This window comes from Budorcas taxicolor, chromosome 10, assembly GCF_023091745.1.
Source record: "Budorcas taxicolor isolate Tak-1 chromosome 10, Takin1.1, whole genome shotgun sequence".
Lineage (NCBI taxonomy): Eukaryota > Metazoa > Chordata > Mammalia > Artiodactyla > Bovidae > Budorcas > Budorcas taxicolor.
The window spans coordinates 21,354,880-21,380,312 of NC_068919.1; the positions used below are offsets into that span (position 1 = coordinate 21,354,880).

Sequence of the window (25,433 nt, forward strand, 5' to 3'; positions counted from 1 at the left end):
CCTGGGAGGCAGCCTGAGCCCCAGCCCACATGGTGAGTAACCTGCCTCCGCCCTTCTGCCTGTCTACCATCCCCACCCTCGCCTTTCCCCTGCAGAGCCTCCCCCAGCCCCATCCTCTCCCCCACCAAACCCTCTACCCACCTTGCTCCGATCTCCCCCGTACCTTTTCAACTACCCCCCACCTTTGCCAGGGAAGCCAAAGAACCGGGGCAGAGAGGTCCTTACAGCAGGCAGGGAAGCGGGTGGCCTACGATTCTGCCCAGCCCCCGTCCAAGGACCCCCGCCTACTGCCATCCATACTCGATACTTTGGGGTTCCAGGTTGGAAAAGTGGGACTCCCGCTAGGGGTGAGGACCCCAAACCCTGGGAGCGGCCCTTTATAAGAAAAGAGGGGTGGGGGAGCTCTGTGCCTCCAAAGCTTAGGAGCTGCTGGAAGATGCTGCCGAAGGGTGGGGGGGTGGGGGGGGGTTGGGGGGCGGTGCTGGTGCCCCGGAGCCACTGGGCCAGGGAGCGGCGGGCAAAGAGGAGGGGCCTCCCTCGCCACTTCCCCCCTCTTTCTCCGCAGCCACTCAGGATGAGGGTCCGGCCCTGCCAGCCCGCGCTGGGGCACCCCCGCCCGGCCCCGGTCTAACTGCCCCCGCCCCCAGGCCTCGCCCGGCTCCCAGGCCCCCAGCCGGCTTCTCCAGCCCCAGGATGCGCTGAGCCACCGGGGGGCTGAGGCCGCGCCAACTACATGCATGTCCCCCGGGGGCAAGTTCGACTTTGACGACGGGGGCTGCTACGTGGGGGGCTGGGAGGCGGGGCGGGCACATGGCTACGGCGTGTGCACGGGGCCCGGCGCCCAGGGCGAATACAGCGGCTGCTGGGCGCACGGCTTCGAGTCACTGGGCGTCTTCACGGGGCCCGGCGGACACAGCTACCAGGGCCACTGGCAGCAGGGCAAGCGCGAAGGGCTGGGCGTGGAGCGCAAGAGCCGCTGGACGTACCGCGGCGAGTGGCTGGGCGGGCTGAAGGGGCGCAGCGGCGTGTGGGAGAGCGTGTCCGGCCTGCGCTACGCCGGGCTCTGGAAGGACGGCTTCCAGGACGGCTACGGCACCGAGACCTACTCCGACGGAGGTGCGGGGCCCTGCCCACTGTCTGTCTGCTCGTCCGCATGCGCCTCCCCGCTGGCCGGCCCCGCTTATGCTTTCCCCATCCAGACGCCCCTGCGCTCCACTGTCGCCCTACACTCCCCCATCGATAAGCGCCCCTGCGCCCATCTTTCTGCCCTCTCTCATCATCACACACGCCTTCCTCATTTGCCTGTTCCCTGCCTGTTTTTTCTCTCCCCCACATGCCTGCCCTCACCCCTTCCTTGTATGCCTGAGCCTTACATCCCGCCTCTCTGACCCTCATCACCCCGTCTGCCAGTCCCCCACACTCCCCCCTCCACCTGTCCGTCCCTAGCGCCTCTGCTCTGCCTGTCCCCTCACATTTCCTCGGCCAGCTTGCCCCTGAGAGTTCTCTTTGCCTGCCATGTGTCATGTATACAGCCCCGTCACCCTGCCCCTCACGCCCTCTGGACCGCCTGTCCTTCACACACCCCAGCCTGCCTGTCCCTTCCCCTTTCCCCTGTCTACTCGCACGTTCCTAATCCATGCATCTCCTGCTACCTGCCAGTCTTCACTTGGCTTTTCCACACCTTGCGACCCAACTCCTAGAGCCCCTCCCCGACCTCCACGCCAACTGCCCTCAGCTCTCCCACCCGATTCTGAGGCTTCCAGGGGCGCATGGGGCTGGGGGTGCAAGGAACGGCAGGTCCTGACTCTTTCTCCCCCTCCTACTTCGCCCCCCGCAGGCACCTACCAGGGCCAGTGGCAGGCGGGGAAGCGCCACGGCTACGGGGTGCGCCAGAGTGTGCCCTACCATCAGGCGGCGCTGCTGCGCTCGCCCCGCCGCACCTCCCTGGACTCCGGCCACAGTGACCCCCCGACGCCGCCCCCGCCCCTGCCCCTGCCCGGCGACGAAGGAGGTAGCCCGGCCTCTGGCTCCCGGGGAGGCTTCGTGCTGGCCGGGCCCGGGGACGGTGACGGCGCGTCCTCCCGAAAGCGCACCCCCGCGGCCGGCGGGTTCTTCCGCCGCTCGCTACTGCTCAGCGGGCTCCGAGCCGGCGGGCGCCGAAGCTCCTTGGGCAGCAAGCGGGGCTCCCTGCGCAGCGAGGTGAGCAGCGAGGTGGGCAGCACGGGACCTCCGGGTTCCGAGGCCAGCGGGCCCCCGGCCCCAGCGCCGCCCGCCCTCATCGAGGGCTCGGCCACTGAGGTGTATGCGGGCGAATGGCGCGCCGACCGGCGCAGCGGCTACGGCGTGAGCCAGCGCTCCAACGGGCTACGCTACGAGGGCGAGTGGCTGGGCAACCGGCGGCACGGCTACGGGCGCACCACCCGCCCCGACGGCTCCCGCGAGGAGGGCAAGTACAAGCGCAACCGGCTGGTGCACGGGGGTCGCGTGCGCAGCCTCCTCCCTCTGGCCCTTCGCCGGGGCAAAGTCAAGGAGAAGGTGGACAGGGCGGTCGAGGGTGCTCGTCGAGCCGTGAGCGCTGCCCGCCAGCTCCAGGAGATCGCCGCTGCCAGGTGGGCACCCAGTGCAGAGCCCGAAGCTGGGTGAAGGGGAGAATGTACGCCGTGGATACGGAAGGGGGACGTTGCTTAAAGGGGGACCAAGACCCAAGGACTAGAACCTGGCAGTTGTAGCCCTGGGTATTTGTTGTGTTTATATCTGAGACTACAGGTGGACTTAGGTGTAACTGTGGGTGGCTGGGTATTTGAGGGAAGCCCTGTTAGACTATAAGTGTGTCTCAGTGTCTTTTGTAGGGAGTGTGTCATTGTTGTGTGTGGGAGTAGCAATGAGCGCTGCCTTGAGCCGGCCCAGAAAACCTCTTGGAACTCAGACACGTTCCTAGTCTTCCTCGTCTTGTAGCTGATCCAGCCTCCAGGACTCTGCTGCTGGGAGCAACAGCCCCAGGCAGAGAGACAAGAGGTGTACATTCCTAACCACATCCAAGCCAGCCCACAGTCTGATAACATTTCAGCCTTAGGCCTGGGGAAGGTCTAGTTTGTACAGCTGATCTGGAAAGTGAAAGTGAAAGTCGCTCAGTTGTGTCCGACTCTTTGGACCCCATGACTATACAGTCTATAGAATTGTCCAGGCCAGAATACTGGAGTGGGTAGTCCTTCCCTTCTCCAGGGGATCTTCCTGACCCAGGGATTGAACCCAGGTCTCCCACATTGCTGGCGGATTCTTTACCAGCTGAGCCACAAGGGAAGCCTAAGAATATTGGAGTGGGTAGCTTATCCCTTCTCCAGCGCATCTTCCCGACCCAGGAATCGAACCAGGATCTCCTGCATTGCAGGCGGATTTTTTACCAACTGAGTTATTAGGCAAGCCCACAGCTGATCTACCCACCTGAAAAAATAGTCCCTCTCAGCTCTGACTCCTCGGCCTCCCTTAACCCAGCTGATAAAGGTTGGAAGGAAGCAGACTTGCCTGTAAATGAAATTTTCTTTCTGTAAATCAGATTACATTTCATGCATCAGGAACCTCATTATCTCAAGCAGTGCAGTCCAGTAGGAATATAATGTAAGCCTAATACATAATTTTGAATCTTCTAGTAGCCATATGAAAAAAAAATAGGAAGAAACATGAAATGAATTTAACTAATATATCTTATTTAAACCAATGTATCCAAACTGTTATCATTTCAACCTAAAATAAGTATGAAATAATTAAGGAGAGATTTTTATATCACCCCCCTCTTTTTTTTCTCAAATCTTTGAAATCCAGTATATATTTTGCACTTAGAGTACAACATTCAATTTGGACTAGCCTCATTTTAAGTGCTTAATGGCTTGTGACTGAAGAAAGCCAAAAATCTATTTGTAATGAGTTCATAAGCTCCTAATTATACAATTACACATAGGAATTTTTAGATATTGTTTTTATTGAAAGGGGACGGCACAGTTGAAGGATCTTGTTTGAAATCTGAGAGGGATTCAGAGGATGAAAGTCAAGATATGTCCAAATATGCTTGGGTGTGAAGTGTGTGTGTGTGTGTGTGTGTGTGTGAATGAATAGGTCATATCCAGAGTAGAAGCCTGAACCAGAGAATGTCTATGTCTATGTGTGGATATATGTGAGTTTCTGGATGGTTAGAGTCCAGGGCCTTGAGCCAGGGAAGGGGGAGGGCAGAGCACCAGGGAGCACTTTAGGCTCGATAGGGAGTGGGCATGTGCGGGAAAAACCCGTCTCAGTAGCCAGAAAGATCAGGCAGTAGGAGGAAGCTGGTTGATCTCCCCAGCAACAGGCCTGGCAAACTTGATTGGCTGCTGGTTGCCATGGAACCAGCAGAGCCTCAGCAGCAGGTGCACATAGACTACATCATTCAGGTAGCCTGAGCCTGGCCTGACTCCTGAGCACAGACTAGGTCTACTGGCCAGGCTCTGACCAACCATACCCTCCAAAGTGAAAAGCACAGGCCCTTGTCAATGTTGCAGTTTCCTGGCCACCAACAGAACACAAAGCAACCCCAAACTGTGATCCTAATCCCCTGCCTTAAACTCTGAGACCAGCTCAGTTTCAGAACAGGGCTAAGCATATAGATCCTAAAAGCCATAAGACAGAAGAACAGGGTTATCTGAGATCCCTCCAAGCAGGTTCTAACAGTCCTTGACTGACCAGGTCTGAGGGGAGGAAGCTGACCATATCTCCCAAGGTATATAAAAAGCAAGTAGACCTAAGGTGACAGGGGACACCATGACCCTTTCCGTACCCTGATACCCAGATCACTTTCCCAGGCCAGACAAAACAAGCCCGGGGCCAGAGGGAGGCATAGGCCTTGATACATTCAAGCCCATGGCAAGTCTATCTGATTATGTTTACCTCTGGTCCTTCAGTCAAGATTACCTCTGCCTCTGATCCTACACCCTATCTTCAGTCAAGATTACAGAACTAATATAGCAATTAATAAGGCATCTATGAATAACAGCAGAGGGTAAAAGGGAGGGGAAAATTGAGGAAACATCTGACATCAGATGGAAAACTGAGAAATAACAAAGAGGAAAGGACTGATAATGCTTCAAGGTTACCTGTAACTAAGGAGCAAGGCTGGGCTTCCCTGGTGGCTCAGATAGTAAAGAATCTGCCTGCAATGCGGGAGACCTGGGTTCGATCCCTGGGTTGGGAAGACTCCCAGGAGGAGGAAATGGCTACCCAACCCAGTATTCTTGCTGGGAAATCCCATGGACAGAGGAGCCTGGCAGGCCACAGTCCATGGGGTCACAGAGTTGGACATGACAGAACAACTAACACACAAGGAGCAGGGCAGGGTTGAAGGCTGGTTGTGGAAGAGAGATTAAGCGCTCACCCAGAAGGTATGATCACAATGGTGAGAAAGCATGCATGTTACCAGGGAGAGGGAATAGGTAGTGGCAGAAAGGGGAGACCCACCCAGTTCCAGAGCTCAGAAAGGAGGAGATGGGGTGAGGGGCAGTGACAGTGATCAGGGGTAGAGAAGGATGTGATAACAGAAGTGGCTGAAGAAAAGATTTTAAATTCTCATAACACAGGAGGTATCAACACAGCAAGGTGGCATAGCTTCTGAGCACCAAGCAGGTGAGCTGCAGAGAGGTGCTAAGAGCGTGAGGCCTCATTTGTCACTGGGAGGGAGCAGGACAGGAATGGAATAACAGGGCTGCAGGCAGCAGGGAGGGCCTGGCCCCTGCAGCTGGAGGAAGGGAAGTGTTACTATTGGGTGGAATGGTGGAGGGGTGCAAGAACGGGAAGGTGTGACAACAGCAAACACAGCCCAGGTATCGGAGAGGAAAGCAAAGGCCAGCTGCCCTGCCAGGCCGTGGAAGGGGAGCAGCTGCCAGAGGTCATCTCAGATCTGGGGGCTGTGACATGGTGGGTGGCGGGTTGGGAGGGAGATGGGTCAAGGGACTGGAGTAGGTCTATTAAGACCCTGTCCCCGGAACCCGACAGGGCAGCAGACGCCCTTCTCAAGGCAGTGGCAGCCAGCAGCGTTGCCGAGAAGGCTGTGGAGGCAGCTCGAATGGCCAAACTGATAGCCCAAGATCTGCAGCCAATGTTGGAAGCCCCAGGTAAGGCGGGGTAGGGGGTTGGCTTCCTGGGAGCTGGAGGGACCTGGGCTTGGAAAAGGGGGCAGTGAATCCCTGCAGGGGCCTGGGGATGGGAAAAGCCAGGATATGAGAGTCTAAGGGGACAGAGGGTGGGGACCAAGCCCAGTTGTTTGAGGACTAAAGTAGGCATTTGAGAAATAGAGTAATAAGGACTGGGGGTTGGGACCTGGCATTGAGAAGCTGTAAAGTTGGGGTACCAGAGTCCTGAGAGGTGACCAGACAGAGAGAGAAAATTGTATCTTTGGCAGCCCAAGGCTAGTTCAGCACGTCTGATTCATAGCTGTCCCTACCCCAGGCCGCAGACCCAGACAGGACTCCGAAGGTTCCGACACCGAGCCCCTGGATGAAGACAGCCCTGGGGTATACGAGAATGGACTGACCCCCTCAGAGGGCTCCCCTGAACTGCCCAGCAGTCCTGCCTCCTCCCACCAACCCTGGCGACCCCCTACCTGCCGGAGCCCACTGCCTTCTGGAGGGGACCGGGGTCCCTTCTCCAGCCCCAAAGCTTGGCCTGAGGAGTGGGGGGGCCCGGGTGAGCAGGCAGAGGAACTAGCTGGCTATGAGGCTGAGGATGAGGCTGGGATGCAAGGGCCAGAGCCCAGAGATGGCTCCCCACTCCTTGGAGGCTGCAGCGACAGTTCTGGAAGTCTTCGAGAGGAGGAGGGGGAGGATGAAGAGCCCTTTCCCCAGCTGAGCACCCCAGGGGGCTCGGAGCCAGAGCCTGCAGCTTTGCCAGTCCTGAGGGCCCTGTCCTCGAGGGGTCCTGAAGCCGGGTGCCTGGTGGAAGAGGCTGAGGAGGCTGCTGCAACGGAGAGGCCCGCCCAGCCGGTAAGAAACTCTTCTCGCCCCCGCCCTCCGCCCCACCCCACCACCTTGTGCCTTCTGAGTCTCCCATCCTTTCTGGCCCTGCTACCCCTCAAAGTTTGGCCTATCATCACTTCCAGACCTCTCTCTGATCCCCTGTGGGGCTTTGATTTGCACTTGGGTTTCTTTTTGCCTACACAGTCTTGGACTATATCCCACCTCAAAAAAATAGAAATAGAGAATTTTCAAGCTGGGAGGAACCTCCAAGACCTTCACATTCCAACTCCTTCACTTGACACATGGAGAAACTGAGGCCCAGAGCAGTTACAGTAACTCACCAAGGTTACAAATGAATAATTATCAGTAGAGCCAGAACATCTTCCCGTGCTCTCCTTTCATATCATTTCCACCCCCACCCCCACCTCCACACTTTCTCTCTTTGGTGCCCAGGAATAAAAAAGGAAAAGCTTGTTCCCTCCCTACCCTGACTCTCCCTCCCTCTCCAGGGAAGAAGGGAAATAGGGAAGAAGGCAGAAAACTGGGAGGGTGGAGTTTCCCTAGAACCTTCTACTCTGATTGGACTCCAGGCCTTCTCCTGTTTCCTAGCAACCACATCCTCACCCCTTCATCCCTCTCTGCTTCACTGCAGTAAAGGCGCCTGCTGCCAACGTCTGCTACTAAGGCCAGGCACCTTCTGCCTGGGCCACGTGCTGCAGGGAGGAGAGAGGAGCGGGGGATGGGCTCACTTGACGGAGCCAGAGGGAAGGCAGGGCTCTGCCTGGGAGTAGAGGGCTGTTTTGCAATCCAAAGTAAAAGTTGGAGAGGTTGAGGAGGGGTGTCTGGGACCCTTCTGCTTTGCCACCTCAGCCAGGGCAGGAGGTGGGACTCGTAGCTGCACCTGGTCCTCAGGCGCTGAGGCTGCCTTTTCCCCATCTCTCTAGGGAGCTGCCAACCCGCTGGTGGTGGGCGCCGTGGCCCTCCTGGACCTCAGCCTGGCATTCCTGTTCTCCCAGCTCCTCACCTGAGGCACCTGCCTGGCCTAGTTCCGGCTTTGGTCGCTGCCTCTTCACTCCTCTGACCTGCCTTTTTTCTCTTTTCTTCCCCCTGGTTGTTTTTTTCTCCTGTCTTTCTCTTCTCGCTTCCCTTTCTTTTCTGTCCCTCTCTGGTTTTATCTCTTGCTTTTTCTTTCCCTCTCTCCTTTTAGATTCTCTCATTCCCTCTGGCTCTGTCTCTGTCTTTCCCGCTCCCTTTCCTACCCAACCCTTCTCTCTCTAGATTGTTTACATACGAAGGGCTTTTCTCGCTCAGAGTCTCTTCTCTGAGACACACAATTCTAAGTCAGACCATTGCCCCCACACCCTCCCTGCCTTTTCTTTAGACCTGAACTTGGATGAGGGTGGGGGTCTGGTGTCCTGAGGAGTCTCCTGGAAGCTGAGTGGAAAGGAAGAACGTGGGGAAGGGGTACACTTGATACTGGAGAAGACCGTCGACTGGGCAAGGCACTGGCCGTGCTGCCAGGATTCCCCGACCCAAGGAGCCTGGTGCCCCTCTGAGGCCTAGTGACAAATCTGGAAGGGATGCAGCCTCCATCTCTGACCTCGGAGGAGCCTATCTCACCTCCAAGTACTGAGCTAGGTTCTTACCAAACTCCATCCTTCTCTGAAGGAGATGAGAGAAATGAAAAGTAGAACAGCTCCCGAGCATCTTCTCCCTCTTTCTTTCCCCAACAGCCAGCCCCTCACCCAACCCCCTAGGGTGGCATGCCATGTCAAGAGCAATGTGTAAAGGAAAGATAAAGTCCCATGCAGCCAAGCCCACCTGCTGACCTCTCCCACCTTTCTCTCTCCCCCTAAAAGTTTATTTGGTTGGTCTGGACTCACGTGTGGCCTTTGATTAAATTCCTAAGGGACCTGAAGAAGACATTTCTACTGCAGAGGGTTAGGGGCACCTGAGCAAGGACCCCACTCCCCAACTCTGGCAGTAGTGGCGGGGGGAGGCAGTTCTGGAAAATGAACCACACAAGAAAAAAGGAACTCACAGGGCAGGAGAAGCTGGTCAGTAGTCTCTAAGTGGGTTAGATCCCTTCCCCCATCATATCAGAATCTTGTGAACTGGAAAAACAACACGAAGGAGGGGATCAATCTCACACACTTTCCAGGTAGAGCAGAGAGGTGAGAGTCAAACTGGGGTGAGAGGTGGGTAGAGAGCCCTGTTGGAGGTTGTGGCTGATCCCTGGTACTAGCGTTTCCCCTGGGGACAGGAAGCCCTAGGAAGAGGGGGCTTGAGGGTCCCCAGGGGATCTTTCCTCCCTCCCCTGCATGAGGCAGAGGCAAGCTGCCTGCCAACCCCCTCCCTCAAGGAATGGCCTTGCCTGGGAATGCCCACCACACACAAACTCTTTTTTTTCTAGTCAAACTCTGTTTACTCCCTGGCCTGCCTCCCTCCCTCCTCCTCTCTCAAACTTTACTTCTGATTTCTATTTCATGGAATTTGGGATTGACGTTAAAACAACAGTGCCGCCAACACCAAGTCTTGCAGGAAAAAAAAAATACAAAGAAATTTAACAAAAAAAAAATATATTAATAAAAAAGTTCAAAAAAAGGGGGGGGAATTGTCCTCTCCTTTGGGTGCGATGGATTCAAACCCGAACTCTCAGAAGCTCTCCAGTGAACGAGCCCTCTTGGGAAGTCCCAGGCCCGTTAGACAGTCTCGCCGCCCCGAAGTAGTTAAAAAGATCCTTCCCTTATACTCCAAATCAGAAAGGCCTAAGGTCAGAGGATTCAAGATTGCGCTGTAGTCTGCAGGGCGGCCCAGGAGGGGCGGGGTCCCGCGATAGGGGCGGGGAGAGAGAAGGATCAGACCAAGCCCCAACCTTCCTCGGGGCTAGGACCAGGAAGCGCTGGGGGGAGAGGAGCGGAGTTGAGACTGAAGCCAGGTGAGGCTGGCGTCCTGGTGTGCGGAAGCTGACACCGCCTGAGAAGGGGACGGGGGTCTCTGCGAAAGAAGCAGCGCCGGGCTCTAGAAGGAAGGGAATAACTGAGCTAGGGATGGGAAGCCAGGTGGAGACCCGCCGTTGGGGGGGAAATAGGCGGGGTTCCAGCGCAGGCTCGGTAGCGACGGGTGCGGGGTGGGGCGAGGACGCATGCGTAATGGAGGTCTCGGGCGGCATTTGGGGACAGGGATCAGTTTTAGGGTGTCTTGGGACCCGGGCCCTCGGGAATTTGGTTAATTGCAAGCCTGTGCAGAAAAGGCCAGATGCTTACTGCCAGAGGGTTAAGGCCCTCTCCGTTTCCGGGCTCTGCCCGCCAGGATGGTGGCGTCCTCGCTGAAGCTTCAGGATCTAATCCAGGAGATTCGTGAGGCCAAGACCCAGGCCCAGGAGCGGGAGGTGATCCAGAAAGAGTGCGCCCACATCCGGGCCTCCTTCCGCGATGGGGACCCTCTGCACAGCCACCGCCAGCTGGCCAAACTGCTCTACGTCCACATGTTAGGCTACCCCGCCCACTTTGGACAGGTACTGGGCGTGGACGCCTCCCGTCCGAGTTTGATGAGAGAAGCTAGTGGGGCACGGTAGCGAACACCACCCCCTCACTTACTTGTTTCTCGATTTCTTTATTCTCCGGAGTTTCTGGGCCCTCACAGGGTGTACCGCAGGTCTCCTGGCCCTTTACCACCCCAGCTGGTCACCAGGTGGACCGAACCCCTCATTCTCTGGCCAGCGCCATTCAAGGCCCCTCCTTTCTCCTCCCATTCTTCCCTTTCCTTGAAACTAACTGAATCTCCTAAACCTCTATTCATGTTGAACGGGGCGGTCCTGGGGTATGCTGCCCCCACAGGTTAATCTGGTGTAAAGGAGAACCAAAAGCGACGCTAGTGCCTCTGGTTTCACCCCTACCCCTTCCTGGTCTGCCCCCTTCCCTGTAGATGGAGTGCCTGAAACTGATCGCCTCCCCCAGGTTCACAGACAAGAGGGTGGGCTACCTGGGGGCCATGCTTCTACTGGATGAGAGGCAGGATGCCCACCTGCTCATTACCAACAGCATCAAGAAGTGAGAGGGTTCTGGGAAGCACTTGGAATCAGGGAGATGGGAGAGTGGGAAACTGGGAAATCCCAGGGGGTTGCCTGCTGTAGGTACTGGAGGACTGGACTTCTCAGAGGCTTGACTGACTGTCCTCCCCAAACTCTGCAGTGACCTGAGCCAGGGAATTGAGGCTGTCCAAGGCCTAGCCTTGTGCACACTGAGTGCCATGGGCTCTGCTGAGATGTGCCGGGACTTGGCCCCCGAGGTGGAGAAGCTGCTCCTGCAGCCCAGTCCCTATGTGCGCAAGAAGGTGAGACAGCAGGTCCTAGGCTCTTGCTCCTGCACAAACTGTCCTGTCTGCCACATGATAGAGGTGGGGGATTCCATCCTGGCAGACCCTCGCCCTCTCTGAGCCCTCTGACCTCTGCAGGCTGTTCTGACTGCAGTACACATGATCCGGAAGGTCCCTGAACTCTCTGACATCTTCCTCCCACCCTGTGCCCAGCTGCTTCATGAACGCCACCATGGTAAGGCCACGGGGCTCCTCGTCCACTTGCCTCAGCTCTGGCTGTGGGAAAGGGAGCCCGAGGACAGGAACAGTAGCTCCCAGGTGAAGGGCAGCACGTGCATGCAAACACGCACACAGTAGACTCCCCTGTGCCCTGTCCACCATTGGCTCCCTCGCCCTGACCCAGGCATCCTGCTGGGCACTGTCACGCTGATCACGGAGCTCTGCGAACGAAGCCCTGCAGCCCTCCAGCACTTTCGAAAGGTGGGCTGGTGAAGGGGTGGGCCCCGGGCCAGGAGGAGAAGGGCAGTGGGGTTGGAGGGAGCTGAAGGGAGAGAGGATTAGGAAGAATGCCCGAGTCAGGCTCTGCCCTCCCTCCAGGTGGTACCCCAGCTGGTGCACACCCTCCGGACTCTGGTGATGACAGGATGCTCCACAGAACACAGCGTGTCTGGAGTCAGCGACCCATTCCTGCAGGTGGGCTGATCCTTCCCTGCTGTATCCCTGGAACAAAAAGCTTAGGCATCCCATGGCCAGTGGTCCCCTCCCAGACAATACTTTGGTTCATCAGTAACTTGGGCAGGAGGGTGGCAGGCACCAGGTCATCCCAGGTCCAGTGTGGGGAGGGGGAGTGCCTGAAAACTAGAAAATCCAACTTGGTAACAATTTTTTTTTTTTTTTTTTTTTTTCAAAAGACTGTCCCTAGATCTCCTGGCCTCACTCACCTCTGAACCCTCCCAGGGCCCAAGGGGACAGAGGAGGCTGGGAGGGGGGACTGCAAGGAGGCTGTTGGGAGCCAGCCAGACCCCTCACAGTGCTCTCAGCATTGGATTTCTCTCCTCAGCCCCTTATCCCCAACTTTTATTTAACCCAATTTCAGGTCCAGATACTTCGTCTGCTTCGGATTCTGGGCCGGAACCACGAGGAGAGCAGTGAGACCATGAATGACTTGCTGGCCCAGGTAGGGGTGGGGGCCTGGGTTATGGGTGTTGCTCTGTGATCCCACTGGCCTGGGCGTCCCTCCCATGACCACTCCCCCTGCAGTGGCCAAATGATCATGTCTCCATTTCTTTCTGGACTGTGATCTCTCCTGAGGTCAGGGACACAGTGTGTTACAGTGCAGTAGTCCCTGGCACATAGTTGGAGGGGCGGGGGTGGAGGGGATGGATAGACTTTTGTAAGCTATTTGAGGGATGACATGAGGAAAGGGTGGAGCCCCTTAGAGCTTCTCTCCCATCCACGCAGGTAGCCACAAACACTGACACCAGCCGAAATGCGGGCAATGCGGTTCTGTTTGAGACGGTGTTGACTATCATGGACATCCGCTCTGCTGCGGGCCTAAGGGTACCTTCCCCGAGGCCCCTCCCCTGGGCCCCTCCCACCCACTCCAGCTGGGCAGACAGGTCCTGTGCTCCAGTTTCTCCTCCCTGCCCTGGGCACCCTGTGCCACGCAGTCCCCACTGCTGAATGAGCAGGCTGCTCCTTCCCTGACTCCCAACCTCTGCCTCCCATAGGTTCTAGCTGTCAACATTCTTGGCCGCTTCCTACTCAACAGTGACAGGAACATTAGGTAATCGGCCCAGGTGTCTGGCAGAGCTGTGCCACTGAGCCCTTGACCCTCTGCCCTCCTTCTTCCAGAATCTCCGGATTCACCAGCCCCTTATTTCCATACCCAGGGCAGGACGGGTGGGGAGAGGGCTGACGGCCAGGGTACGCTAAGGACCCTCGTGCTCTGACCAGATATGTGGCGCTGACGTCCTTGCTGAAGCTGGTGCAGTCTGATCACAGTGCCGTGCAGCGGCACCGGCCCACCGTGGTGGAATGTCTGTGGGAACCTGACGCCTCCCTCAGCCGGTAAGCAGGGCAGAGGAACCATAGTGAAGAGTAGAGGGCCCAAACCCCAGGCCAGCTCAGCAGCTGGAGAAAGGGGACTACGGAGACAGGTGCCTGGGAAAGGGGGGCCCCAAGGAATGTCATGGGGTGACCTGGGAGACCTTGTCTAAACACACGTTTCTTCTCCAGGCGGGCCCTGGAACTGAGCCTGGCCCTGGTGAATAGCTCCAACGTGCGAGCCATGACCCAGGAGCTGCAGGGCTTTCTGGAGGCCTGCCCCCCTGATCTACGGCCCGACTGTGCCTCTGGCATCCTACTGGCAGCAGAGAGGTGAGGGGATGGGTGCCCAGGAGGCAGAGAGGGTGGAATCCAGGGAGGGTCATCGCCAGGACTAAAGAGCCATGATGTCCCCTAGGTTTGCCCCAACCAAGCGGTGGCACATAGATACCATCCTCCGTGTGCTGACGACGGTGAGGCAGGGGCTGGGCTGAGAGCTGGGTGGGGGCGGGCAGGGTTCACCACGCTGACCCAGCCACATTCACCCCTCCAGGCAGGCACCTATGTGCGCGATGATGCAGTGGCCAACCTGATCCAGCTGATTGGGGGCGCCCAGGAGCTCCACGCCTACTCTGTGCGCCGCCTCTACAGCGCCCTGGCTGAGGACATCTCCCAGGTACTGCTCCTTCCACCAGCCCTCTCATCCTTTCCTGGGCTCCCTGCTCCATACACCAGATTCCCAACTGTTTTTCCCCTAGAGTCACAGCTCTGTCTCTCTCTCTTTTATCCTCACAGCTTTCTACTTGGTAGAGTCACTGAAGGACAGAGCCCTGCTCATAGTTAGAACACCCGGACTTCTGTCCTGGTTCTGTTACTGTCTGTGCAACCACAGATGACTCACTGAACTTTCTTTATACCGGGTCTACTCAGCATTCTACCCTGCCTACCTCCCAGAGCTGTCTTGATCAAACGGGATATAGATAAAAGCTCTTTTTGCATGTATTAGTTCTTATTACTACCTTGAATGCTGAGTGAATTCACAGATGCCAACCAATAACCAATATGCCAATACTGCTTTCCATGTTACTTTAGTAGGCTAGGCAGAAACCACCCACCCCTTCAAGGGAGGACCCCCTCACTCCATCCTCACTGCACCCCTTGTGCTTAGGCCATGGCGGGGGGAAGCGGGGTTGTTTTGTTTTTGGTATTTCTTTCTGAGTTTTATCCTACAGCACTTCTAAAAACTGAAACAGTTGATTTACACTACTTAGTTTCAGGCGTACAACAAAGGGATCCTTATAAGATTATTATTTTTCTAGTGTGGATCATTTTTTAAAAATCTTTATTGAATTTGTTACAATATTGCTTCTGTTTTATATTTTTGTTTTTTTGGCCCTGAGGTATGTGGGATCTGAGCTCCCCAACCAGGAATCAAACACATACCCTCTGCATTGGAAGGCAAAGTCTTAACGACTGGACTGACAGGGAAGTCCCAAGATTATTTTCCATTATAGATTATTACAAGATATTGAGTGTACAGTAAACCCTTGCATATTTATTTTATATATAGTAGTTTGTATCTGTTTATCTCCATATTCCTAATTTATCCTTCCCATCCCTCCCCCCATTGGTAACCATAAGTTTGTTTTCTATTTCTGTGAGTGTTTCTGTTTTGTGTATGGATTCATTTGTATTATCTTTTAGATTCCTCACAGAAATGTTGTCATACTGTTTGTCTTTCTCTGGCTTATTTCACTTAGTATGATGATCATGAGATCTGTTGTAGACCATGTAGTTCTTATACGTGGCCACTAGAGGGCAGAGGAAGCCCAGGAGCCAGGACAGAGCCCGCAACTAACACAACTGCTCATAACTGCTCCCTGTGCAAAGGCCCTTCCCTTTCCCCACCCCTGCAAACTCCACTATCTCTGCACTGCCTAAAAGGATGTCACGGGGTCTGGAAGTGAGGAAAGGACCCAGATGCCGGCCCAGCATGTTTCTCATCCCCCACAGCAACCACTGGTGCAGGTGGCAGCCTGGTGCATTGGGGAATACGGAGACCTCCTGCTGGAGGGGACCTGTGAGGAAACTGAGCCCCTGCAGGTGGGTCCTGCGTTGGGGTACACTGAGGAGGGACATGTGAGGGGAGTCAGGGCCGGTCCCAGGATCACTCTGTGTGCCCCCCGGAAGGTGGAGAAAGAGGAGGTGTTGGCACTGCTGGAAAGGGTGCTGCAGTCCCAGATGTCCCTGCCAGCCACCAGGGGATATGCCCTCACGGCCCTCATGAAGCTCAGCACCCGGCTCCATGGGGACAACAAGTAAGACTGGGTCCCTGCCCCTCCCACAGAGCCTCTTCTTGGTACCTCCAGCGAGAGCTTTCCCTTCACCATGCCCCCCGTTTCTGAGTTTCCCTCCAGGCCTGCACCTCCATCCCCAGCCCCCTGTCCTTAGGTCCTTCCTTTAGAGCCAAGTATCGTGGGTCTCTCCCTGCTCTGTGGGGGCCTCTTCCTTCCCTGCCACATCCTAGAGGTGAAGGGCAGGGCAGATGGCCAGTCCCAGTCACGGACCACCCCGTGGCCCAGCCGCATCTGCCAGGTGATGTCCATCTATGGGAGCTGCCAGGACGTGGAGCTGCAGCAGCGGGCGGTGGAGTACAACGCCCTCTTCCGGAAGTACGACCACCTGAGGTGCGCCGCTGACGGTGTGGGACCCAACCCCCAGCTCGCTCCCTGTGGCCCTTTCTGGGTACAGGGTCACAGCCTTACCTGTGCCCACCCACAGTTCATGGACGCTAAGTGGGCTTCCCACCCTCCTTGTTCATCTGAAAGCCAGAAATACTGTTCCGTCTTAGGAAATCAGAGGGGCATTTCTGACCCACCATGAGCCCAGGTCTCTCATATTCTTACCCCTCCTCCCACACCTCTTGTGAAAAGCCCAGGGTCTACCCAGAGGGGTACACCTGCCTTCTTCCTCTCAGGGCTGCCGTCCTGGAAAAGATGCCTCTTGTGGAGCGGGGTGGCCCTCAGGTCGATGAGGAAGCAAAGGAAAGCAAAGAAGTAGCCCAGCTTTCGGAAGCAGCCCCTGTCCCCACAGAGACCCAGGTGAGAGGGCCAGGGGAGCCCTGGGGGAAGAGCATGGTCCAGCTTCCATACCCAGCCCTGACCCTTCTGCCCTCTCCAGGCCTCAAAGCTCTTGGATCTGTTAGATCTCCTGGATGGCCCTTCTGAGAATGCCCAGCACCCTCCCCCTCTGGATCCCACCCCAGGAGACACTTTGATACACCTCCTTGACCTTCCCTGCGCTCCCCTACCCCCTGGTAAGCCTCAGCCAAAGGGAGATGTCTTAAAGAAGGGGCAGTGGAGATAGGTGCTTCCCCTTCTAAGCTGAGGCCTGAGATTCGAAGTCCCTCTTCCCTGCTGTGTGCTACCATCACATCCCCATCTTAGTAAAAGGATTCATTAGATCATACCAGTTCCCTCCTGGACACCCTCCAGTGCCTTCCTTTGTTCAGGTTTCTTAGTTCTGGCCCGGGGTCCTGCTTCCTCCCTGCCCATCTCACAGGCTTTCCCACTACCTGCTCCACTGGCCCCCTCTCAACTCTGAGGTCCTCTCACCTCAAGCCCTTGGTGTTCATATTCTTTTCACATGGAATGTTTTTTCCCCAGCACATTAAAATAACTGGCTCATTCTCCATCTTCAGTCTCAGCTAAAATGTCAGATACTTCCCCTCCCTCTCCTACTTAAGTTAGTTCCCCCCACAGGTTATTTCCTTCAGAGTACCAGTTACAGACTGTGATTGTTTTCTTGTTTATTGTTTTTCTCTCCTAAGCTGTGAGCTCCACTGGGGACCTCATCTTCTTGTCCACTCGATCACTAGCATCTGGAGCAGTTCCCTGCACCCAGTGGGTGCTCATTTAATTTTTCTTGCATGAATGAATGAACTGTTATCTTCAGCCCATATACTGAGTCACTTCTCTCTCCCTACTGTAGCTCCCATCCCAAATCTCAAAGTATTTGAGCGTGAAGGACTTCAGCTGAATCTTTCTTTTGTTCGACCCCCTGGAACCCCTACTTTGCTGTTAATCACTGTCACTGCCACCAACACCTCAGGGGGTGACGTCACCCACTTCATCTGCCAGGCGGCTGTGCCTAAGGTTTGTAGAAGACCAGGACTCAGAGGTAGCCTGGATACTCCAGGAGAAAAAGCCACTAAGTAGGGGAGGTGCTGGGGGTGGAGGGAGGGTGAGATGGGAAGGGAGTGACTGCAGAGACAGGCACCTGGGGAGTGGCGGGAAGAGGGTTTGAAACTGTTGGGTATGGAGTGGTTGCCTGAGCCAGCCAGCTGCCTTATGTGTGCTCTGTCCAACCTCCTGTGTTTAGAGTTTCCAGCTGCAGCTACAGGCCCCCAGTGGAGACACTGTTCCAGCCCAGGGCGGCCTTCCGATGACCCAGCTGCTCAGAATCCTCAATCCTAACAAGGTGAGCTCCAGGAGCCCCTCTAGGCTAAGACCTAGGGCAGGGAGGAGTCATCTGTGCTTACCCTGGTCTTCGCTCTCCTGTTCCTAGGCCCCCTTGCGGTTGAAGTTGCGCCTCACCTACGACCACTTTGGCCAGTCGGTACAGGAAATCTTTGAGGTGAACAACTTGCCTGTGGAGACATGGCAGTAACTCAGCCTCCACTCAGAGCCTGCAATCCTCCTGTGTCCCCAAATCAGGAGCCCCAGCTACTTGGATCCATATCTGAGGGTGACCAGCAGGTGGCACTCTGGTCCTGTCCTTGCTGCTGCAGAACTGGGGTGGGGGGAACCCCACAAATGATGAAAGCTCAATAAAGCCCTAGGGGGCAAAGCCATTATTTGAGGTAGAAAATGTATGTGAATAACAGCCAGGGAAGAGCCTTCTTATACAGGAAGTAGGTATCTTGCCCTAAGCCTTTGGAACTGGTTTCAACAAAGGAAGGTTTTCCTTCTACCCCCGTTCTGGCTGGGGAGCAGATGTGCCCCTAAACCTCCACAGGAGGCACTCTACTCTCTAGGCACAGGGGCAGTGTCAAACCAGAAGTTCTAGATTTCTAACAGGAATCCTCACCAGCTTCCCCAAGCTGCTGCTGTTCCCTGTAGCCCGGGGCAGGGAAATCCCTGCTGCCTCCCCTCCTCTCTAACTCAGCTGTAAGGCAGTTTAGGAGCCGCTGGCAGAATCAATGGCATCGACCAAGGGAGGGGGGTGGCAAGGGATTTTCCTGTGCTTAACTACTGATCACGGCTAAGTGGAAATCCTATAAACACGAGCGGAAATCAATGGAGGCTGCTTAGCGGCCAGGGGAGAGGGGCGGCCCACAGATTGCATCTGACGGATGAGGGAGAGGAGGCAGCCAGGGAAGGCTCCAGGAAAGATAGCGGAGGGTAGGGTGAAGGAACAGGCAGAGCTGGAGCGAGAGGGGTCACTGTGGGAAGGGGAGCCAGAAGGGAAGAGGCACGGTGAGCCCAGGAATGAAGCTTCTCAGCCCCGTGTCATGTCCAGATCTCCAGTCCCCTAAGGCTGCTCTTTGGAGCCGTACACTTCTAGCAGGCGCTGGTAGTCCTGGGGCCGGAAGCGCTGCAGGTACACAATCAGCTTGGCAGGTGCCTTCTCCTGCGCCAGCACACCTACAGGCAAGAGGAGAATGAGGAGAGAGCCAGACAGCTGCAGATACTGTGCCTCTCCCTGCCCACGCAGCGGGACCCCAGGTTGTTTTCAAGGCAGCACTGGGATTCCGAACGCCGGCCAACCAGCTTAGCTAACCCACCAGCCTACTCCCTGATTGGCCTGGGGAAGCGGGGCCGAAGAGGGCCACTTGAGGCAGAAGTGGGCCTAGGAAGCCAAGCACGAGCCTCTCCTCTGGCAAGGAGAAGTGGTGAAGGGCACTCAGGCGCCAGGAAGACAGAGGGTGCCTCAATAGTAACTCATTTCAGTTACTGCTCCTGCCCCCCAGTCAAGATTAAAGCCTCTCCAGGCAGGCCAAAGCTCATTAGCTTGGTAATGAAGCACATGCAGAGATGCACACACAGAGAGAAACCAAGGGGTGTAGAAAGGAGAAGCAGCTACAGCCATGAATGAGGTGGGATTTGCAGAGAATTCTAGCCTCTGTGGTGTGGAGCCACAATTAGCCAGTGTCTGATTGTTAGTGCCTGGCAGCATGCTGGGCCGATAGCAGGGAACTCAGTGTAGGTTTGCTGAGGAGGCAAGAACAACATTCCAGGGCTGTAAGGCCCCGCGGGATGCACGACCCTGTACTTGCATGGATGAACTGTACAGGGGAGCTAACCTGGGAACAGAACTAAACTGCTAACGTTCGCCCCGCTCTCTGTCACATGGGAACAACATTCTTGACTTTTACTCAAGCCAGTAGGACCAATGAGGATTTCATTATAAAAATCAGAGGACAGGAGTTGGGGGGAGAAAGGATGGATGGAAAGATTGAAGAAGAGAGCTGACAAATGGAATCGAAAGACACCTGGAGTGGCTAGAGGGATGAGAACGACATGAGCCAGTGGCTGGGAAGGATTAGAGATACATGGAAGGATTCAATGCAGGTTAGACAGCTACTGTAAAAGAAGGAACCAGATGTGATAGAGCCCTGAGAAAATCGGGTCCTCTAGAAAACTGCTATAATAATTCCTCTTAAAGAAATAGCCTCGAGACGTCCCCTGACAATTGGCCCAGTGGGTACACTCAGAAGAACAAAGGAAGTACAGAAGAGTGTGTCTCCCTCACCAAGCAGGCTGCTGAGGTGGTGGATCTTCTCCAGGGCAGCTGGGACTTCAGCCTCCTTGTCCACCAGCGCCTCTACCTCACCCACAGCGTAGCCAAAGTCAGCTGTATCCAGGTCCACCCTGAGCAGCCGCTCCTCTCCGTCAGCTCCGGACAGCACCAGTTTCCAGGCACTGCGCTTCGTCACAAAACTAGCTACTAACTGCAGCCCCAAGGGGCCCAACACAGCAGCCACGCCCCCAGCCCCCGGGACCACAGCCCCCAGCACCTCACACAGCTGGACCACAATTGAAGGCTCAGCTGTGAGTTCCGTGTACTCAGTGTGGGGTCCTGAGACACTTGCCGCTCCGGGACATTTGAGCTCCCATCCACTGCCTTCTCGCTGTCGCAGCCAGTAATCAGCTCGCATGAGGCTCAACTCAGGGGTGTCATAGTAGCTGTCTCGAAAAGTGACTCGGTGCTCCAGGGTACCCCCCAACTCCTGCAGCCGCTCCTCTGTGCCGGGCCCGGGGACGAACTTTCGCTCCACTTCAATCAGGCCCTGGGCCATGCTACCTGCAATCAGTCAATCAACAAACACTGATGAGCTCCCGAAGATCCCTCCCCGCGGAAGAACTTGTGAGGGGCACACACCGTCGCGGGGCTGTCTGTCGGAGGTCCTTCCTCCTTCTGTGATGGTTGGCCCTGTCTGTCTCTGATGTTTTTAACGGCTCAGCAACAGGCACAGGTCTCCAGTTAGATCCTTTCTGCTGCTGATGTCCTAAATCCAAAGGATTCCCTGGGAAATCCAAAGGGCTCTCTAGAAAGCAAGCCGTGTAGCGGGTGTCCTTTCAACGCCCCTCCCTCGACATATGCTACCCCGGGAGTACCCGCCGATCCCCCTAGGGCACCGACCCCCGGAGCCTCGGGTCTCACCTGAAAGCCCAAGGGTCTCCCTCTCGCGGGACCTGGAGTAAGGGGAAGGAAACCCACGCCACGCCCGCGAGGAATGCCGGAAGCAGTCCCTGGTTCCGGACCTCGGCCCGGTTCTCTGCGCAAGGGGGAGGCCCCGGCACAAGCGGCCATATTAGGCCCGATGTAGCGATGCCGAGGGCAGGGTTGGGCCGAGAAGCCTGCTAAGTTATGAGGGGCCGCAACCTCCGCGGTGGGCCAAGAGTAAGGATGGCCCCCTCCGCTCTGCTCCTCATTCCAGACCCCTCCCAGCTCCCGAGGGGCGGCCCGGGTCTCAGGCCGCAGGCTGAGCCCGGCACCCTGGAACCCGGGTGCATGATGGGAGGTGTAGTTCCGAAGGGAAATTTTGCTCTCTTGCCCCACTCGTCGCTATGGTGACAGGAAAGCCGTGATTGACGCCTGTGGGAGTCTTATCTAAAGTTAAGTCGGATGGAAAAGGCACTCAGACCCCATTTCCGCCTTCAACCCTCTCACTTCCTTGGCAGATGGGCCTGGAATACAAGCCACTCACTCAGACCCTGTCCAGCAGATACTTTATTGACTATTGTGGCCCATTAAATGCAGGCCAATGGCAATGAGCTGGGGGGAGAAAAAAGTTAAGACCAGTCTAGTTACTCTAGACTCTGGAGTTTTAAAGGGTAGTTAAAACATCCCCAAGAATGTTCAGGATAACGATGGATGGGAGAGTTGTTTTTGTGTGTGTACAGCTTGAGGGATCTCAGTTCCTGGCCAGGAATTGAACACCAGCCTCCCACAGTGAAAGCCAGAATTCTAACTACTAGGTCACCAGGGAAGCCCCCCTCCCCCGACGACTTTCTGTAAGAGGAGGAAATGACATTTTGGATGAAAACTAAAGACATGATGGGATTTCAACGACTGGAGACAGAGAAACAGCATGAGCAAAGACCCAGAAGCTGGAGAGCACCTGGCCAGTGTTTAAGGGAAAAGAGACAAAGCTGGAAGTGCCGCTGAGCAGACTGGGAAAGGCTTTACATGCCACACTGAGGCATGTCTGTTTCCTGCGGCCCCTGTGCAGGTTTTATCAGGAACAGGAGAAATATTGCGTTCATTTAAGATATAGGAAGACATGAGAATGGCCCTTTGACTGCTTTGGGAGACAAAATTGAGAAGGCTGCTTCTCCTTACTCCCTCCCAGGATTATGATTACCTGGAGGCATCTACTGTATGTCTGGTTTTTGGGGTAAGGTAGCTTACTGAGAAACAGTGGTTCTTGTCAACTCCTGGCTTCCCTCCTATGATGGGTGAGAAGGGCTAGGTTCTTTACACTTATCCTTTCCCCAGCATGTTTTTGGAAACACGTGACTCATGGGAGGTACCATGGAGAGGACACTGGTTTACAGACATGGCATCTTGAACCTGGCATGTTTTGAATGTTTATCTGCATCCCCCCCAACCCGATGACAGGAACCAGTGTGCAGGGAAGAGAGGGACCCCAGCCCCTAACTCCTTTCATTGGCCTGCTTTTCATCTGTCCTTTGCTTTTAAGTTTTGTTGCTCAAAGAAAGTAGACTTAATCTCTTCCTTGAGTTATAGGGTCCAAATCCAGTAGGGCAGAGGCAGCAGTTTAAAGAGAAAGAAAGATTGGACTCCAAAGTCAGTCACACCTGGAGTCAACTCCAGTCTTCATTTCATTGGTGTTTGGTGTTGGGAAAGCTATTCCACCTCCTGAAATCTGTTTTGTCTTTAGTAAAATGTGGACTGCCTCACAGATAAGTGTGAAGATTCAGTGACAAACTGTCACATCCTAGAATTCAAAATGTTAGTTTCTTTCTCCTTCCTTTTGTCCTGTGAACTCTAGGATTTTTTTTTTTTCCTTCTATTAATAGAAGTAGGCTGTAGCAGTTAGTATGGGCTCTGGAGTCTGAGCATCAGGATTTGAATCCTGGCTGGGTCATTTACTGGCCATGTGCCCTTGGGCCAGTGAATTGTTTGTGCCCTGGTTTCTGGTGCCAGGGTAAAGAATCTGCCTGCTGATGCAGGAGATACAAGAGATATAGGTTCGATCCCTGGGTTGGAAAGATCCCGTGAAGGAGGAAATGGCAACCCACTCCAGTATTCTTGCCTGGAAAATCCCATGGACAGAGGAGCCTGGTGGGCTATAGTCCATGGAGTCTCTAAGAATCAGACAGGACTGAACATACATGCAGGCCTTCCTAACTGTAAAATGAGACTAGTTGTGGGGATTAAATAAGTTAATATACGTTAAAGTGCTTGGTACTGTCCCTAAGCACTCATTAAGTTTCAGCAGTTATTAGAACATAACAGAGTTTATGTGAGCTGATAAACTGAAAATAAGGATGGGAAACCAGGCCCTCTCTCCACCCTACCCGCACCCAACTCTGGGGACTATGTGACCGCGTGAAAGAGACAGAAGCTCCGGTGACTCAGAGTAATTGCTGCGGCAGACAATGTTCTATAGTGCCCAACTGGAAGGGAGGGGAATTAATAAGGCAAGAAGAAAGGAGTTAAAGTAAGAAAAAAAGAGAGAGAGAGAGGTCTCTGGTGGTTCTGGAAAGCTCGTAGAAGCCATGGCTTGCTCTATAGCTGATTTAAATCTATATATATATAGTAATAATAACAAAACACATATATGTTTCTGTAGACAGAAGAAAGAGGAGGAGAACTCGGGAAAGTGTTTAAGATGCTCTTTGCGGCACCGGCTTGGACCTGGAGCCACAGTCAAGCAGGTGGCCAGCACCGCAGTCCGCCTGTCATAGGTCCCGCCTACAGTCTAGTGAAGCAGGCAGACACCAAGCTCTAGGGCGGGCGGGCGGGGGCGGGGGCGGGGGCAGCCGGACTACAACTCCCGGCGTACTCCGCGACGGGCGGGCCGCTGCACCTGCTCAGTGGGGCCGCCCCGGGCGCCTGGGTATTGATTATTCCATTGTGTGGGACGCCTCGGCTCCAGCCACTGAATGAGGCGGAGGAGTGAGGGCGAGGAGGAGGAGGAGGAGGAGGAGGAGGAGGAGGGCGAGCAGGAGGAGGAGGAGGCAGGGAGCGAGCGAGTGCCCAGGGTGAATCAATGGAAACCCCCTCACGAAGCCGGGAAAACACTTCAGCCGCAGCCAAATAGCATTGATTATTTTCCTTCACTTCCCTCACCGCCGTGAATTTATTTATTTATTTTTTCCATCTCCGTCCCCGACGCCCCGGAGTGAGCGCTGGAGGGAGGGAGGAGGAGGGGAAAAAAAGGAATCAACACATCGGAGAAGTCCCTTCCAAGAGCCACCCCCTCCCCTCCCCGCCTCGCGCTGCTCGGCGGCCGCGGTTCGACTCCCGTCCCTGCTTCCAGCTGAGGTGTAAGTGCATCGATTTCCGATGCTGCTGGGTTGGTTGGTGTTTTTTTTTTTTTTCTCTCCTCTCCCTCTCTTCCCTTCCTTGCTCTTTGGAAGCTTGAGACGGAGGGGAGAGGAGGCGCTCGGAGACTGCCGTTGGAGGGCACAGAGAGGGACCGAAAGGGACTGGGGGAGGGGACCCAGACCGACGGACGGACAGACCGAGAGCCTGAGGAGAAGGAGAGACAGGGTTGCGAGAGGGAAGGAGAGGGCCTGCGAGAGGGCGAAGAGAGAGATGCCGGGGTGGAGGCAGAGGAGGGGAACGGAAAGGCATCGAAGCTGGACTAGGAGCCAGCCGGACGGAGGGAGGGTAACGAGAGGCTAGACGGGTCGCGCCGAGCAGCACGGGGAGCGGGGGTCCCGGAGGGAAGAGGAGGCCGGGTGACTATGGGGGCTCGGAGCTGTCAGTCTGGAGGGGCCTGAGTCTCGGCGGCCCCCCGCCGGCCTCAGGATGGGTGAGGAACGGCGGCTAGCAGGCGGGCTGATGGATGGGAAAGCTCGCCACGGGTGGGAGGGTGGGAGGGGAGGTGGGTACCCTTAATCTTTGATTTTTAGGCTTTGCCTGAAGTTGAGTTGTCTGTTGCTTTTCGGTTTTCGAAAGGTGCTACTAGTAGGTGAGGGGAGGCCACCGCTCCTATTCAAGGTGAAGTGTGCCTCTCTTGGCCCCCAACTCTCCATCCGCTCTTGTCTGTCCCTCTCTCTGAATAGCTCTATCATTGAGCACTGGACCACGCTGCGCCTGTTGCCCTGCCGATCACTGTCCGTGTCCCTACCTCTGAATTTTGCCATTCTCATTCATTCTCCCCACCCATCCATCTCTGGGTCTGGGTCTGTCTGTGTGTCACTGTCTCCGGATGTGACTTCCTATCCGGGCGATCCTCTCGCTGTGTGTTCTTGTCTCTGTGTGTCACACCTTGGCTGCCTAACTGGTTTACCCATCTAGGACTCCGTGCCCTTTCCTTCAGGGTCTGAATGGATATCTCTGGCCTTTTCAGGCTGCCTTGGAGTTTGCTTATCAGTCATGATTGATGACTGTGGT

The 25,433-nt window shown here is 55.5% G+C and overlaps 3 protein-coding genes across 7 annotated transcripts; 2 read left to right on the plus strand and 1 right to left on the minus strand.

Annotated features, from left to right (window-relative positions):
- The first annotated feature begins 571 nt into the window (after nt 1-571).
- Nucleotides 572-8,002, plus strand: JPH4 (junctophilin 4). Its single transcript, XM_052647094.1, is given in 6 exon segments — nt 572-604; nt 606-1,116; nt 1,838-2,609; nt 6,016-6,134; nt 6,469-7,001; nt 7,919-8,002. Coding segments are annotated over 6 exon segments (2,049 nt in total). The 5' UTR covers nt 572-574.
- Nucleotides 8,003-9,865: 1,863 nt separating this feature from the next.
- AP1G2 (adaptor related protein complex 1 subunit gamma 2) lies at nt 9,866-18,158 on the plus strand. Its single transcript, XM_052646347.1, has 22 exons — nt 9,866-9,912; nt 10,287-10,491; nt 10,902-11,026; nt 11,168-11,309; nt 11,430-11,526; nt 11,695-11,771; nt 11,889-11,984; nt 12,388-12,468; nt 12,753-12,851; nt 13,022-13,077; nt 13,248-13,361; nt 13,530-13,670; nt 13,756-13,810; nt 13,891-14,013; nt 15,351-15,440; nt 15,528-15,655; nt 15,920-16,024; nt 16,315-16,438; nt 16,518-16,653; nt 17,328-17,491; nt 17,718-17,816; nt 17,904-18,158. The coding sequence occupies exons 2-22, from the start codon at nt 10,288-10,290 to the stop codon at nt 18,003-18,005; spliced, it is 2,358 nt and encodes a 785-aa protein (XP_052502307.1). The 5' UTR covers nt 9,866-9,912; nt 10,287; the 3' UTR covers nt 18,006-18,158.
- Nucleotides 16,750-21,329, minus strand: THTPA (thiamine triphosphatase). Of its 5 annotated transcripts, none has more exons than XM_052646353.1 (3): nt 21,003-21,329; nt 20,091-20,642; nt 16,750-18,982 (listed from the first exon to the last, which is right to left on the minus strand). In XM_052646353.1, exons 2-3 carry the CDS (start codon nt 20,635-20,637, stop codon nt 18,870-18,872), a joined length of 660 nt encoding a protein of 219 aa, XP_052502313.1. In that variant the 5' UTR covers nt 20,638-20,642; nt 21,003-21,329; the 3' UTR covers nt 16,750-18,869. The 5 variants fall into 5 exon arrangements, with proteins under 5 accessions (XP_052502313.1, XP_052502312.1, XP_052502311.1 ...); XM_052646352.1 differs by lacking the exon at nt 16,750-18,982 and adding an exon at nt 20,721-20,836 and having other exon boundaries at nt 18,999-20,642; XM_052646351.1 differs by lacking the exon at nt 16,750-18,982 and adding an exon at nt 20,721-20,865 and having other exon boundaries at nt 18,999-20,642.
- Nucleotides 21,330-25,433: the final 4,104 nt, after the last annotated feature.

Bases quoted from the DNA above. Each gene is read 5' to 3' on its own strand.
- THTPA (XM_052646349.1), bottom strand. From the start codon at position 20,637: ATGGCCCAGGGCCTGATTGAAGTGGAGCGAAAGTTCGTCCCCGGGCCC.
- AP1G2 (XM_052646347.1), top strand. From the start codon at position 10,288: ATGGTGGCGTCCTCGCTGAAGCTTCAGGATCTAATCCAGGAGATTCGT. The intron at 11,310-11,429 runs GTGAGACAGCAG...TGACCTCTGCAG, and splicing joins GTCCCTATGTGCGCAAGAAG to GCTGTTCTGACTGCAGTACA. The intron at 17,492-17,717 runs GTTTGTAGAAGA...TCCTGTGTTTAG, and splicing joins GCCAGGCGGCTGTGCCTAAG to AGTTTCCAGCTGCAGCTACA.